Below are 13,044 nucleotides of genomic sequence, written 5' to 3'. Positions count from 1 at the left end.
CCAAAAAACATGCGTACACGGACGTATCTCGAGTTTTATAATAATTTATGACACTTTTTACGCTAAAAATTGCAGAATCTGTTGAGAGCCCGGGACGAAAACCAAACTGAGCGTCGTGTATTACAACATTCTTCGACAATTCTGGGTAAATAAGTCTTTCAAGAATTTTTCCCAGAATTGTGCCCAGTGAAATAGGTCTGTAATTGTTTAAATTCGAAAGTTCACCCGTTTTATTTTTAGGAACTGGCACCACAACAGTTTTCATAAGATAAGGAGGAAGATAAGAAAAGTTTAGACATAAATTATACAAGTCTGCCAAAACGCGAAAAATTTCCGGCCCTGCGTGTATTATATGCTCTAAACTAAGTCCGTCAATGCCTGGGGACTTACCACGTGACATGCCGTTTACCGTCTTAGCGATATCCTTAGCCGTATATTTACACGGGTTTTTACTATTATTTATAACTTTATCACTGGCATTAGTAACCGAGCTTGAGTTTATTATTGGTTCTATTTGAAAATGCTTAGCAAATAAATCAGCAATTTCTTTTGGTTTCTGAACATTATTTATACAAGCGGGTGCAGATGTTTTGCCCTGTAAATTTTTTGTCGACTCCCAGAATTTTATGAAATTTTTATTCTGTTTATGCATTGCTAAGATGTCCATTCTTATCTTCTCCTGGTTGTTTTGACACCATTTTAGTTTGTTTTTAAAAGTCCTTTTACTGTTAACCATATTAATAAATAAGTCCCCAGTCATTGGCTTACCTGCAGCTACCCAATTTTTAAAATTAAATCTCGCTCTCTGGTGCAATTCCCGAACATGATAATTCCAACCAGTTATATTCATCCTCCTAACCTTACGATGACACCCAGAACTTACAATTGCTGCATTCTGTAGTGTTTGAACAATTTTGTCATAGTATTCATTAATTAAAAATAAATGGTTTGTACAATTAACCGTATCACAGATCTTACATTGACTAGAATATTTTAATTTAATTAAGTTATCACAGCATTGCTTACTATAAACATTAATTTGATTTAGGTCTCTATTACCCCAAATAACACCACTATTTAATCCCTTGCTACTGCAATGTACCTTACACTGAACAACTTCAATGTCTCACTGTACTATAAGCGGTAGGTGATCTGACCAATACACATCGTGTAATACATTTATCGAAGTGATACTAGGAAAAGCCGCTTTGGTCACAACACAATGATCCAGCCAAGATCTCGTATAATAGACATCACTTACGTACGTGTATTCATTGGAGTCTTTACCTAAAATTTCTAGGTCGGCACATCGATCGTGTTCGTTACAAAAGTTCATTAATTGGCGTCCAAATCTCCCATTCGGATCAGCATTAAAATCGCCAAGACAATAGGCCGCCTCAACGTCGCTATCCTCTATTATTACAGACATTTGTGCCAACGTTGACGTAAAATCTATAAGATTCTCTTCCTTGTCTGTCGGTAAATATACGCTCATCACCAAAAAGTGGCGGTCATCCATAGAGATACGGACCGCAGCTAGCCTATCACTTGTACATTCTACTGAGACAACGCTAGAAAATAATGTCTGCCTCCACAGGATAGCTATTCCTCCATAAGGACGCCCGCGTAGGACGCCCACCGATGTATCCACCGATGATTTAGCAAAGGCACTAAATTTAGAGTCAATTTCATTTACTAAGTTTAAGTCATGTGGAAGAAGCCACGTCTCCTGCAATGCAATAATGTCATTTGTTTTGCATAACGACCGTACTTGATCAAGAGATCGTTTTAATGATCTACAATTAAATGATGCCATTGTTAACTTTTTACCCATATTTTAATTGTTGTTACTACGTTCGGAGTGCGTCTTTGCGAAACGTTCACGAAATCGACGAAACACTAATCCTGTGGGCCAGAAATTAGGGTCCAAAAATCTATTCAAACGGTCCGCTGAAACTACCACTTTAAATGAATTAAATGTCGTCTCAACATTCTGTTGCAGAAGTTCCACGGATATGAACTCCTCACCCATATCTTGAATATGCGCTATGATGTCTGCTTCATTTACAGTCTTTTTTGTCCGCGAGACATATACAGACGCCTGGGAAAGCATTACTTGTATTCGTCCTTTATTAGTCAAAGTTCCACGCATGTTAGTTTTGTGTTTACGTTTCTTATATTCTACTAGTTGAAATTCGTTATTTACACCTTGATTGTCCAATTTCTTTGTCATTGGTAATGATTGCGACGTCACAATATCCCTGTATGTAGGAATTACAACTGAGTCCGTTTCTAGTGAGAGGTTAGATGTAGATAGGTTGTCGTCGGGTTCGCGAAGTTCTGCAGAAGATGCTGCGGACTCCGTCGATTCGGTAATGGTTCGTGGCGCTGGTTGGGATGCTTTACTTGCAGTTTTGTCTCTGATCCGTTTTGTTTTCTGCATATGAACTGTACGCGTCAATTTATTACTATCATTCATGGTCATATCCACATCACGAGGGCGCAACTGAGTCAATTCACTACGTAATGAGGTTTCAAAATGGGTCAATTCGGACTTTGTAATACATTCAGTTCGCATACAATTTATTTCATTTTTAAGAAATGTCAAGTCTTTTAAAAGTCGAGTAACATCGACATAGTCAAATGTAATAGGAGGTAATCGATTGAGATCCCTAGCCACGAATATTGGCTGGTCGTCAGGATCAGTCTCCTTTAAAACCTTTATTATATCTTTTATATTTTTCTTCATTTTGTCATCACCCTTACGCCGTATAATATGTTGACTACAACTCAAAGTAGAATATAATTCTATTTCTTATCTATGTCTTACATTTATTACCTAGAAGAGTTTATCAAATGTCTCGTTGGAATGAAGTATTTTCACGAAACTAGAGATAATTATTAGGTGTGGTCGTGAACGATAGATAAATAATTGTATAGAAAATAATTACCGTGCAAAATAATTTCCATAGACCATAAAAAATAACAGTTTTAAAAAATACATAATACCTAAATAGTTTAAATCCAGACAATAAAGTAATGGTTCAATTTTCGTAAGATGTTTAAACTTGTCCTTTGTGGTTTAAACTGACTCTAAATCGAAACAATAAATTTGATTTTTAAACCACAAGATAAACCATCGTATAACAACCAAAAACCAAAGTTTTATCAGACCATAGATCAAAGTCAATAGTTTAACGAAAAAGTGTTTTGTAATAAGAAGGTACTTAAGTTGTTGTTTAAATTTAAAATAGATAATGTGAATGAAATAAATAGAAATGATAAAAATTCCGACAGATATCCAAATCTTCAGATCGTGATTTATGTCACAATATTTTTTTCATTTATGTATAATATTATTTATAACGAAACGGTGAAGGAAAACATCGCGAGGAAACCGACATGTCGAAGAACACTCGAAGAATCCAAAAGTTAGACGACATACCTACCTATGACATCAGCCAACCCTTACTTGGCCAACGTGGTGGATTATGTACCGTGGGGACACATATGGGCTGATGATGACGATGAATATTTAATTGATAAAAAGTTATCCATCCAAGTTATCCAGCATTCAACGGTTATGACGTGAACTAAATAACATAAATAGGTTTAGATGATGTCAATGTATTATAAAGTAAATATAGAGTCAATTTCAAGTGGACGGTACAATGTATCAATGTATGGCAAATGCGTTACGTAATCCTCCTACTAATATTACAAACGGGAAAGTTTGTGACCATGGACGTAAATAATATGTTTGCAGATATAATATATCGTGCAAAAACACCAGCAGTAGGTACCATGATGTTATGTCTTAGAAGTTAGAGCAGTATTATATGATATATTATGTATTACTTTAACTTGTATTTTTTTTTATCTACGTGATAGATACGTAGTATATTATTATTAGTCTGTGGTGATAGCACAGATTCACAGAATACTAGTAACTATGTGATAGTACCAATGGCTGAATTCTCATTTAAAATAATAAAACCGTATCTATAAAAAAATGATATAATATTACGCCTTAACTTGATAAATGATAACAAAGTACTGTGTCCCATTTCATTCATTTTTTTATTATTTAGAATTTACAATACTGGCGAGAAACCCATAGAACATTTTAATTTTTAAAATAACAAAAACATTACAAATATATTTATTTGCTTATATAGGGCGCTTGATAGTTCATTGATATACTATTTATAGGTTCTAGGACAGTGGCGTAGCTAGGGGTACAAGGGCCCTGGTGCATAGGGAAAGAATCGGGCCCTCCTCCTCCCCTCTTTCCGCGTAGTTTGAACTTATATTTGCCTTCAAAATTATTGATAAGAATAAGAATAGAAAACAGTATGTGAACTTATCCCTAGTAGGCTAAATCCATACGTCGCGTCGTCTCTATTAGAATCTTTTTCAGTGAATACAATATTGTAACAATGGAGCACGACCTTTTTTGTTGAAATTGATATTTATTGTTTTATGGCATTCAAATGCTTTATAAATATAAATTTATAAAGAATAGAAAAAATTCGATCACGAGGCGGGACTCGAACCCGCATCCTTTCGCGCCATTCCGGGGCGGATGCCTGACCAATTCAGCCACTCGTGACCCGCCAGAGCAATCGAATTTATTCTATTCTTTTAGTTTTTTTTAATGTGTCAAAGGGACACACCGCGCGCCATCTTTTGGGATGATTAACAACCATCTCAACCAATATGAAACACTTTTTCAGTGAATACAATATTGTAACAATGGAGCACGACCTTTTTTGTTGAAATTGATATTTATTGTTTTATGGCATTCAAATGCTTTATAAATATAAATTTATAAAGAATAGAAAAAATTCGATCACGAGGCGGGACTCGAACCCGCATCCTTTCGCGCCATTCCGGGGCGGATGCCTGACCAATTCAGCCACTCGTGACCCGCCAGAGCAATCGAATTTATTCTATTCTTTTAGTTTTTTTTTAATGTGTCAAAGGGACACACCGCGCGCCATCTATTGGGATGATTAACAACCATCTCAACCAATATGAAACACTTTTTCAGTGAATACAATATTGTAACAATGGAGCACGACCTTTTTTGTTGAAATTGATATTTATTGTTTTATGGCATTCAAATGCTTTATAAATATAAATTTATAAAGAATAGAAAAAATTCGATCACGAGGCGGGACTCGAACCCGCATCCTTTCGCGCCATTCCGGGGCGAATGCCTGACCAATTCAGCCACTCGTGACCCGCCAGAGCAATCGAATTTATTCTATTCTTTTAGTTTTTTTTAATGTGTCAAAGGGACACACCGCGCGCCATCTTTTGGGATGATTAACAACCATCTCAACCAATATGAAACACTTTTTCAGTGAATACAATATTGTAACAATGGAGCACGACCTTTTTTGTTGAAATTGATATTTATTGTTTTATGGCATTCAAATGCTTTATAAATATAAATTTATAAAGAATAGAAAAAATTCGATCACGAGGCGGGACTCGAACCCGCATCCTTTCGCGCCATTCCGGGGCGGATGCCTGACCAATTCAGCCACTCGTGACCCGCCAGAGCAATCGAATTTATTCTATTCTTTTAGTTTTTTTTAATGTGTCAAAGGGACACACCGCGCGCCATCTTTTGGGATGATTAACAACCATCTCAACCAATATGAAACACTTTTTCAGTGAATACAATATTGTAACAATGGAGCACGACCTTTTTTGTTGAAATTGATATTTATTGTTTTATGGCATTCAAATGCTTTATAAATATAAATTTATAAAGAATAGAAAAAATTCGATCACGAGGCGGGACTCGAACCCGCATCCTTTCGCGCCATTCCGGGGCGGATGCCTGACCAATTCAGCCACTCGAATTTTTGAAAAAAAAAATTTTTGTTTAAAAAAAAAAATTTTTTTCTAAGCTGAGGTTTGAGGGCCCCCTGAGCTCCGGGGCCCTGGTGCACTGCACCACCTGGCCCTATGATTCACATTTAAGTTTATTTAAACAAGAAATAACAAGAAAAGTTACAATCAGGCAGAGTCCGAGTAACAGACGTAGACGTAGACGTACCTACGTTCAGTACAATCGTGTAAATTGCCGAACTAAATTCAAATAGTGATTACAAACGGAAATTAACAATTCATTTCATTTTACAAGAATTTAGCCAAAATAATCATTAAAATGAATAATTCATAGTTGCTTATCTACCAAATTATGATCCAAAACGATAAAGGCAATCTTTACCTTTAGTCACAAACGTACATATCTCAGATTCTAATATTATTGCACGTTGATAAGGCGATGAATGGTATCAGTAATAACTAACGCTTGATTGTATGGAGACGTGTGATGTATGGAAGTGTGAAGTTACAAGCACGTTACAAGTGGCAATTTGGAATCGTGAGCCATGGGAGTACCGATGGTGAAGAACTGCTGCTGCTGTGGTACATTACACACGGGAACTCTGATTATAGGATATGTTTATATTGTACGTATATTCAAATACATAAGTACTTTACTATAGATATTGACGTATTGACCGATTTTACGAGAACTCAAGAAAACCTGCGTTTATAGTCCGTTCGCGTTAAGAAAATAGTGAGTCATCGTTGTCCGCCGGCCTGGCCACGCCCCAAATTAGAAAGTCGAGTTCACAGTGACCAGTTGAAATCTGACCTTCGAACAAACGGTTGTGTATTTTGCGTGACTCGTTCAACAATAAATTTTGAAAATGAATACTTCACCAATTCGAAAGAATAAAAGTGGATCAATAATCCATAGCGGAGAGAGACGCATAATTTACAATGTTTATAAGTACTTTAAATTGTGTGATTTTAATGCAACTAAAAAACGAAAAAGAACAAAATTATTTCATAATAAATGTAACTGAAGAATCTAGCGATACTGAATAGTGATTTAAGTAATTTTAAGACATTTTTTTTCCATTAATAATAATTTAATGTTTAAAAAAATGTTTGTACTTTTTCTCCACTGTGAATAGACCCTCATCCTGTAGTTGCACTGATGACTCACTATTTTCTTAACGCGAACGGACTATAGTGTAAATATTACTTTAGCTTATTGATTTAAATGTAATTTCTGTTTATCGTGAGTAGAATGAAAATAATTAAGTATTAAAGTCCTCAAAATCGTGTTAAAATGCTAAATTTTGTAAATCATTGGACTGTGTACACATAGCTAAAAAAGCGTAATACGTCATAACATTACGCGGAAGATATAAATAGTTCTCGCTAGGAGCACGTTTTATATTCGAATTTACATTTAAACATTTTATCGTATAGCACTTGAGAAGATTAGCGCATATAATATACAGTTAACTCTGGCTTCGGTAAAAATAGCTATGTATTTTAAAATATTTTATTCTCTAGCTAGGCTACTAGTTATTATTCTGTGTCTCTACGTATCGCGCCAAATTTAATCTATTGTTTTTAATTTATCGCCATTATCTTTGACATTGACAGGTGACAATAAACAGCTTTAATGTCATATGAAATAATCTTTCACAATGGAAAATATTACTTCATAAAGATACCCGCAATTATTAAAGATAATAGACCTCGGGTTCTGTCAGGCGCGGTCCCAGCCTGACATTTTGGGGGGGGGGGTCACGAGGCTGGAAAGGTATGCAGCGAAATTTTTTTTTATATTTTGTACAGTATAAGATTTTTTTTCTATTTTATCGACTACGATTTTGGGGGGGGGTCATGTCCCCCGTGACCACCCCCCTGGGACCGCGCCTGGGTTCTGTAATGATCTTTTGCTCTTTGAACTCACAATAACGTAGTTAAATTAATATTACCTTAGTTGACCTTTCTTTTGTATTGCACGGCACTACATAATTATGATGTACTGAGGAAGAAATTACGATCCAGTCATTCAAATTGAGATAATTTATGTACTTTCTGAAATTTTAAAGACAGATGAAAGCTTGATAATTTGCAAGTGTACGAAATGGTTTAAATTTATAATATTTAAGTCGGTATTATATGAAAATTATAATCAAATTATTAATTCATGATATACAATACACTACAATACATGATTTCTGGGACTATAGAGTTCATTTAATTGTCTATGAATAACCACGTTTATAATGTTTTTGAACTAGCTTATTCCAAGAGCAAGTAATATTGGCTTGTTCACTTACATTTTCAACCTAAATTTAAATAATTAACCAATTATTATAATGTTTGGGTAAAAAAAAGTTCCAATGTTACGTACCATAACGAAACCTGTACCTAGTATCTATATCTTACCTCTACATAAAAAATTATTGAGCGCAATTATAAAATTAATAAATAAGTAGTCAATATTGAGTAAATACGATCGAGTAGGTATCTTGATTCAAAAATGTTTTCCTTGATACGGATTAAAATATCGATATTTTTAAAATTTTAAACAAACAAAACATGGACTAAATCATAATCATAGACATAGAGTAAGGTGCTTATCTTTAAAAATGTATTACCAGAGACACTGCTTAATGAAACAAAAGCAAATTATGCATTGTTTGATCATGATTTAAAGTAATCAAAGACATCTCCAAACATTTATCTAGTCTTAATTATAATCTATTGGTTTACATGTTAAAGAAGATAAAATTTAAACAATAGCAAGACTTTTATTTCCCTTAGTAACAGCTGTTACAGTTTCAGTTTTTAAATTCGCAGATTTACTTGAAAGAAGTCAGGGCTTAGTAGATAGTTGTTGTATAATCTGAATTAATTATGTGAGAGAGTCATTACGCAAATAGTTTGACGTACTTACCTTGAAGGATGTTTGTGTGTCTAGTGATAAGGAAATTAATGTAAGCCAAGTACAACATGCATGCGTTGGAGTACTAACGGTCCCATATTCAAAAAGAAGCGATTTATAAGTTTGACTACAGTTTTTGTGGTAAATATAAGTTAATTTTCAATGAAAACAGTAGTTACTAAGAATTAATCAGTCACTACTCAAGTACTCACTGATCATTAGAATAAAATATATATCAGAATCTTATAAGTCGATAACGTTCCCAAAGTCCAAACTTTTGTTGTCTCTACCATCCCCATAAGTCGTCGTTTGTGTCAGTCTTGTGGTCTTCCAGGATTAAAATATATATATTGTCCTCAATGGACTCCTAAACCACTTAACCGATTATAATAAAATTCGCACACCATGTGCAGTTCGATCCAACTTGAGAGATAGGAATTGATAGGATAGTTTAAACATGTAGGTACCACGGGCGAAGCCGGGGCGGACCGCTAGTAGACTATAGATTTTTCCACCTTAGCTTAAAAAAATCAATTAGTGAAACTGTGAAATGCATTTTATTTCTGGACTTAATTTTTATTTTGCAAGATTTCGACCTACGGACTTAATGGTAAATTACACAGTTAGAGATAAAGAATAGGCGTGTGTTATCCACGCTGCTCTAACGCCTCTAAGACGCTGCTACATTTTAAAATCGCAACTCCTGTTTATTAGCCGCGCTCTTTCAATCTTTTCAGATTCAGACAAGCATAAAACAAGTACCTACTTATATTTTTCTATATTTCCTTATAACCGATCCTTGACTATTATATTATAGGTAGGTCAAGTTTGAATTAAAGTAATCCGTTTGAAGTAGGTCAAAATCGAGTCTTAAGAAATCGGTTACATACAAATAATGCTGAAGCAAATAAAAGCGTGTTTATTTCTCCCTTTCAGGTATGGTCCCTCCTAGACCTTACCGGGTACTGCCTACTGGTAACCCTTGCCCCCCTGGGCAAGGAGGGGACAGTATCAGCGCATCGCTTCGTGCTCTACGTCACAGCTGCTATAGTCAGCGGGATTCATCTCTTGTGCTCTATTCTTCTTATCGTAGCTGCGTATAAGGTAACACTTGTCACTGATATATTAAATAAAAAAGAATAATATATTTATTTCATACACACAATTTTTCAATGACAAAAAATTGATGGATCCTCCTAGTAAGAACTCCTGTACTAGTTAGAAAAACCTATGTCAGGAACTCAGGAGGTTGTGACGATCATTCAAATTAAATAATCGAATTTATTTAATCTTTTGAGGGATAATAGTTACGGCGTTATAATTTTAGATCGCTGCTTTTTAGGGTTATATGGCCAAATGGCAAAAAACGGAACCCAATTATTATGGATTAGTAATGTCTGTCTATCCGTTCATATGTCACAGGCAATTTTTCTATATATCTATAAAAATGTCTTCAAAAATGATATTGAGCTTTCTAATGCTGAGTTTATATATTTTTTCACACTGAATAGTTTGCGCAAGACACTTCTAAAGTGGGGAAACGTGTCAACGTGTTCTAATTTAAATGAAACTACTATTTTTCCAGAAACTTCCATCCCTAACGTTACCGTGGACGATTGTGACGGGCATCATAACAGCGCTGTTCTTCGTCATGTGCCTCACGGGCCTGAGTCTGATCCTGCAGGACTCCGGCGAGATGCTGGAGATAGAATCTGTGGTTATTGCTGTTCACTTTGCAAGGGCTTGTGAGTAGGAAATGTAACTGCATACATAATACGATGATATCCCAATGATACGTACACAAAATTCGATGATTCGATCTTCAAAAATGGCACAATACCCTTAAAGAAAAAGAGGCAATTGATATAAATTGTGGCTTTTTTTTTAGCCACTTTTCGATAAATACGACAAAGTGGGATTTTCAACATTTTACAAATAAATGGACTACCTACCTAGTATACAGGATGTCCCACTATTGGTATACTAAGCGCGAAGGGACTTGTAGTTTTGCATACACTGATCACGTAAAAAATACTTAAACAACAAAATTACGCCAAAATTTTTTTGCTAAATTTTTCCTTTTCTTCTCTAGCTTCGCGCAGCCGGCATATACCGCTTCACCTATGTGAGCATTTTGTCTATGAAAACATAATCTTAAACGATAGCTCACGTGCGGGTGGCAAAGTTGCTTGTTAGGGGTGTACCTACACAAAGAGTTTTAAGAATTCATCAATTTGAAAAAAAAAACATCTGGAATTTTACAAGTATTTTTACGTACTCAGCGTATGCAAAACTATAAACTCCATTGAGCTTAGAATACTGACGGTGGGACACTGTATAATGTATATACTACTATTTTATTGAAGGAATCCGAATACGGATACGTTTAGCTCATAATACTTACAGCAAATTGTTTCACGTTCATAGTTAGGTACACCCTTTTTTCATATCTATATTTTTATTATAGTTGTGTGTATAAATAAGCAGATATTTAAATAATTTAACTGTTTAAAACCCATTTAAAACCATTATTTCCTTATAGGTACGTTAGATTTAATATATATACGTTTTTTTAATCTCAATTTATTTTCATTGCTATTTTTCAGGCATTTCTGTGTACTGCATCGTGGTAGTGCACAGTCGTCACAAACAGATCATGTATGAAGAGGACGAAATTCGGTTTCAACATTCAGCCAGAATATACCAGCCTGTGAAAACATCCGATCATCCAATATAGATTAACTTACAGTTTTTTGTTATGGCAATAAGTCTATTATGAAGTCAAATAAAATTAAATTAAAATTAGGTGCCTAATCTACAATCTAGTATGTATTCCTGTGATTTATTCAAATTTCAATGGATGTATTCGAATTTTAAAAAGCGCGCGCGTTCATCCTTTTTTGTTTTTTTTTTTTTAATTTGAATTAACTAAGTATGTAATGATATTATAATTCGTCTGTGGTTATAACTTTGTTATGAGTATGCTTCAGTATGAGATTGTTATGAGCTCAGTTATGAGATTACTGTTTTGGACGATGACGAATATACTTAGTCTATCCAATCCATAAATACAATTTTAACCTGTAATGGTTTTAAATGTTTTTTTTTTTTATAAAAGCGTTTTCGAAGCTAAGGCCGGTTGCAGAGCTTCACCGACCATCAGTGCGTACGTCAGTCGCGCTTGTCATATGTATGGAAATACGCGTGCGTATGGTCGGTCTAGCTATGAACGGTTTTAAGAATTTCCATTCATATGACAAGCGCGACTGACGTACGCACTGATGGTCGGTGAAGCTCTGCAACCGGCCTAAGGTATAATATTGAACGTTGTGATATTTTAAAATCAATTTCAATGTAAATAATAGATAATTTAAGTTTGAAATATTTTTATAATTAACTAACTAGGTATATGCGAATAAAAGATTTGTAACTAAGTTCCATGTACATATTTTAGATTTATGTAATATAGAAGAATAAATTATTTTGTACAATTATATTATATATATGCTATATTATGTAAAATGTAGTTTTAATTTATTCAACCCAGGATAATCTATGAATAATCTGAAGAGAAAATATTAATTCTCATTAAAACAATAATTAAAAATAACTATACCTATATCAATTAATTTATTAGTATAATAATAATATCAAGATATTTATTTTGATTATGATACTTATGATTGTTTCTCATATTTATTTTATTTTATTCTATTACACTTTATTGTACATAAAGTAATCAAAATGTTAAATGATACAAGAAATGATGTAGGTCTATCACAATTGGAATTTGGCGGCCTTATCACTATCCAGTGATCTCTGCCAGGCAACGACTGGGAGAAGGCAAAAAGGAAAATATGTATTAAGTATGAAAACTTTTAATTTTTAAGACTAGTTGGTGAAATGAGAAAAAAGTACCTAATGTGCCTACTGTGGTGCCTACACCTCAACATAGGTACACACATATTATGGTAGGTACACAATGTTTTAATATTTAATAGTAAACCGATTGATTTGATACAACTCCATATGTAAGTATATTAATAGAACTCTATATTTGCACGTTCATGTGTGCAGTGGTTTTTACTGAGCCTACCTAGGTTTTACCTATGCTTTTAGAATAATCGCGCTTAGCACTTTCGAAAAACCAAACCCAGACGAAAGTGACGTCACATGACGTCGACTTGACGTCTAGTAAAATATCGACTACTATCTTTATCTCTCTCACTCCGTATACAATTTGTGTGTGCCATCTCATTTTCAAT

At 34.4% G+C, this 13,044-nt stretch overlaps 1 protein-coding gene and 1 non-coding gene across 2 annotated transcripts; one reads left to right on the top strand and one right to left on the bottom strand.

The window, feature by feature from the left end:
- Positions 1 to 5,168: 5,168 nt before the first annotated feature.
- On the bottom strand, positions 5,169 to 5,245 carry TRNAP-CGG (transfer RNA proline (anticodon CGG)). Its single transcript is given in 2 exon segments — positions 5,169 to 5,204; positions 5,209 to 5,245. It is a non-coding gene; the product is annotated as a tRNA-Pro (tRNA).
- A 1,090-nt stretch (positions 5,246 to 6,335) lies between these two features.
- Positions 6,336 to 11,599, top strand: LOC149906849 (uncharacterized). Its single transcript, XM_090103928.1, has 4 exons — positions 6,336 to 6,491; positions 9,716 to 9,883; positions 10,365 to 10,524; positions 11,386 to 11,599. Exons 1-4 carry the CDS (start codon positions 6,411 to 6,413, stop codon positions 11,514 to 11,516), a joined length of 540 nt encoding a protein of 179 aa, XP_089960054.1. The 5' UTR covers positions 6,336 to 6,410; the 3' UTR covers positions 11,517 to 11,599.
- The last annotated feature ends 1,445 nt before the right edge of the window (positions 11,600 to 13,044 follow it).

Source organism: Colias eurytheme, chromosome 7 (assembly GCF_061535395.1).
Source record: "Colias eurytheme isolate Ceu_HAF_F1 chromosome 7, ilColEury1 Martin Lab GWU primary, whole genome shotgun sequence".
Lineage (NCBI taxonomy): Eukaryota > Metazoa > Arthropoda > Insecta > Lepidoptera > Pieridae > Colias > Colias eurytheme.
This window is presented reverse-complemented; position numbering and strand designations above follow the sequence as displayed.

Coding starts and splice junctions, on each gene's coding strand:
- LOC149906849 (XM_090103928.1), top strand. CDS start 6,411: ATGGGAGTACCGATGGTGAAGAACTGCTGCTGCTGTGGTACATTACAC. Junction 9,884..10,364: donor TTATCGTAGCTGCGTATAAG/GTAACACTTGTC, acceptor CTATTTTTCCAG/AAACTTCCATCCCTAACGTT. Junction 10,525..11,385: donor TGTTCACTTTGCAAGGGCTT/GTGAGTAGGAAA, acceptor GCTATTTTTCAG/GCATTTCTGTGTACTGCATC.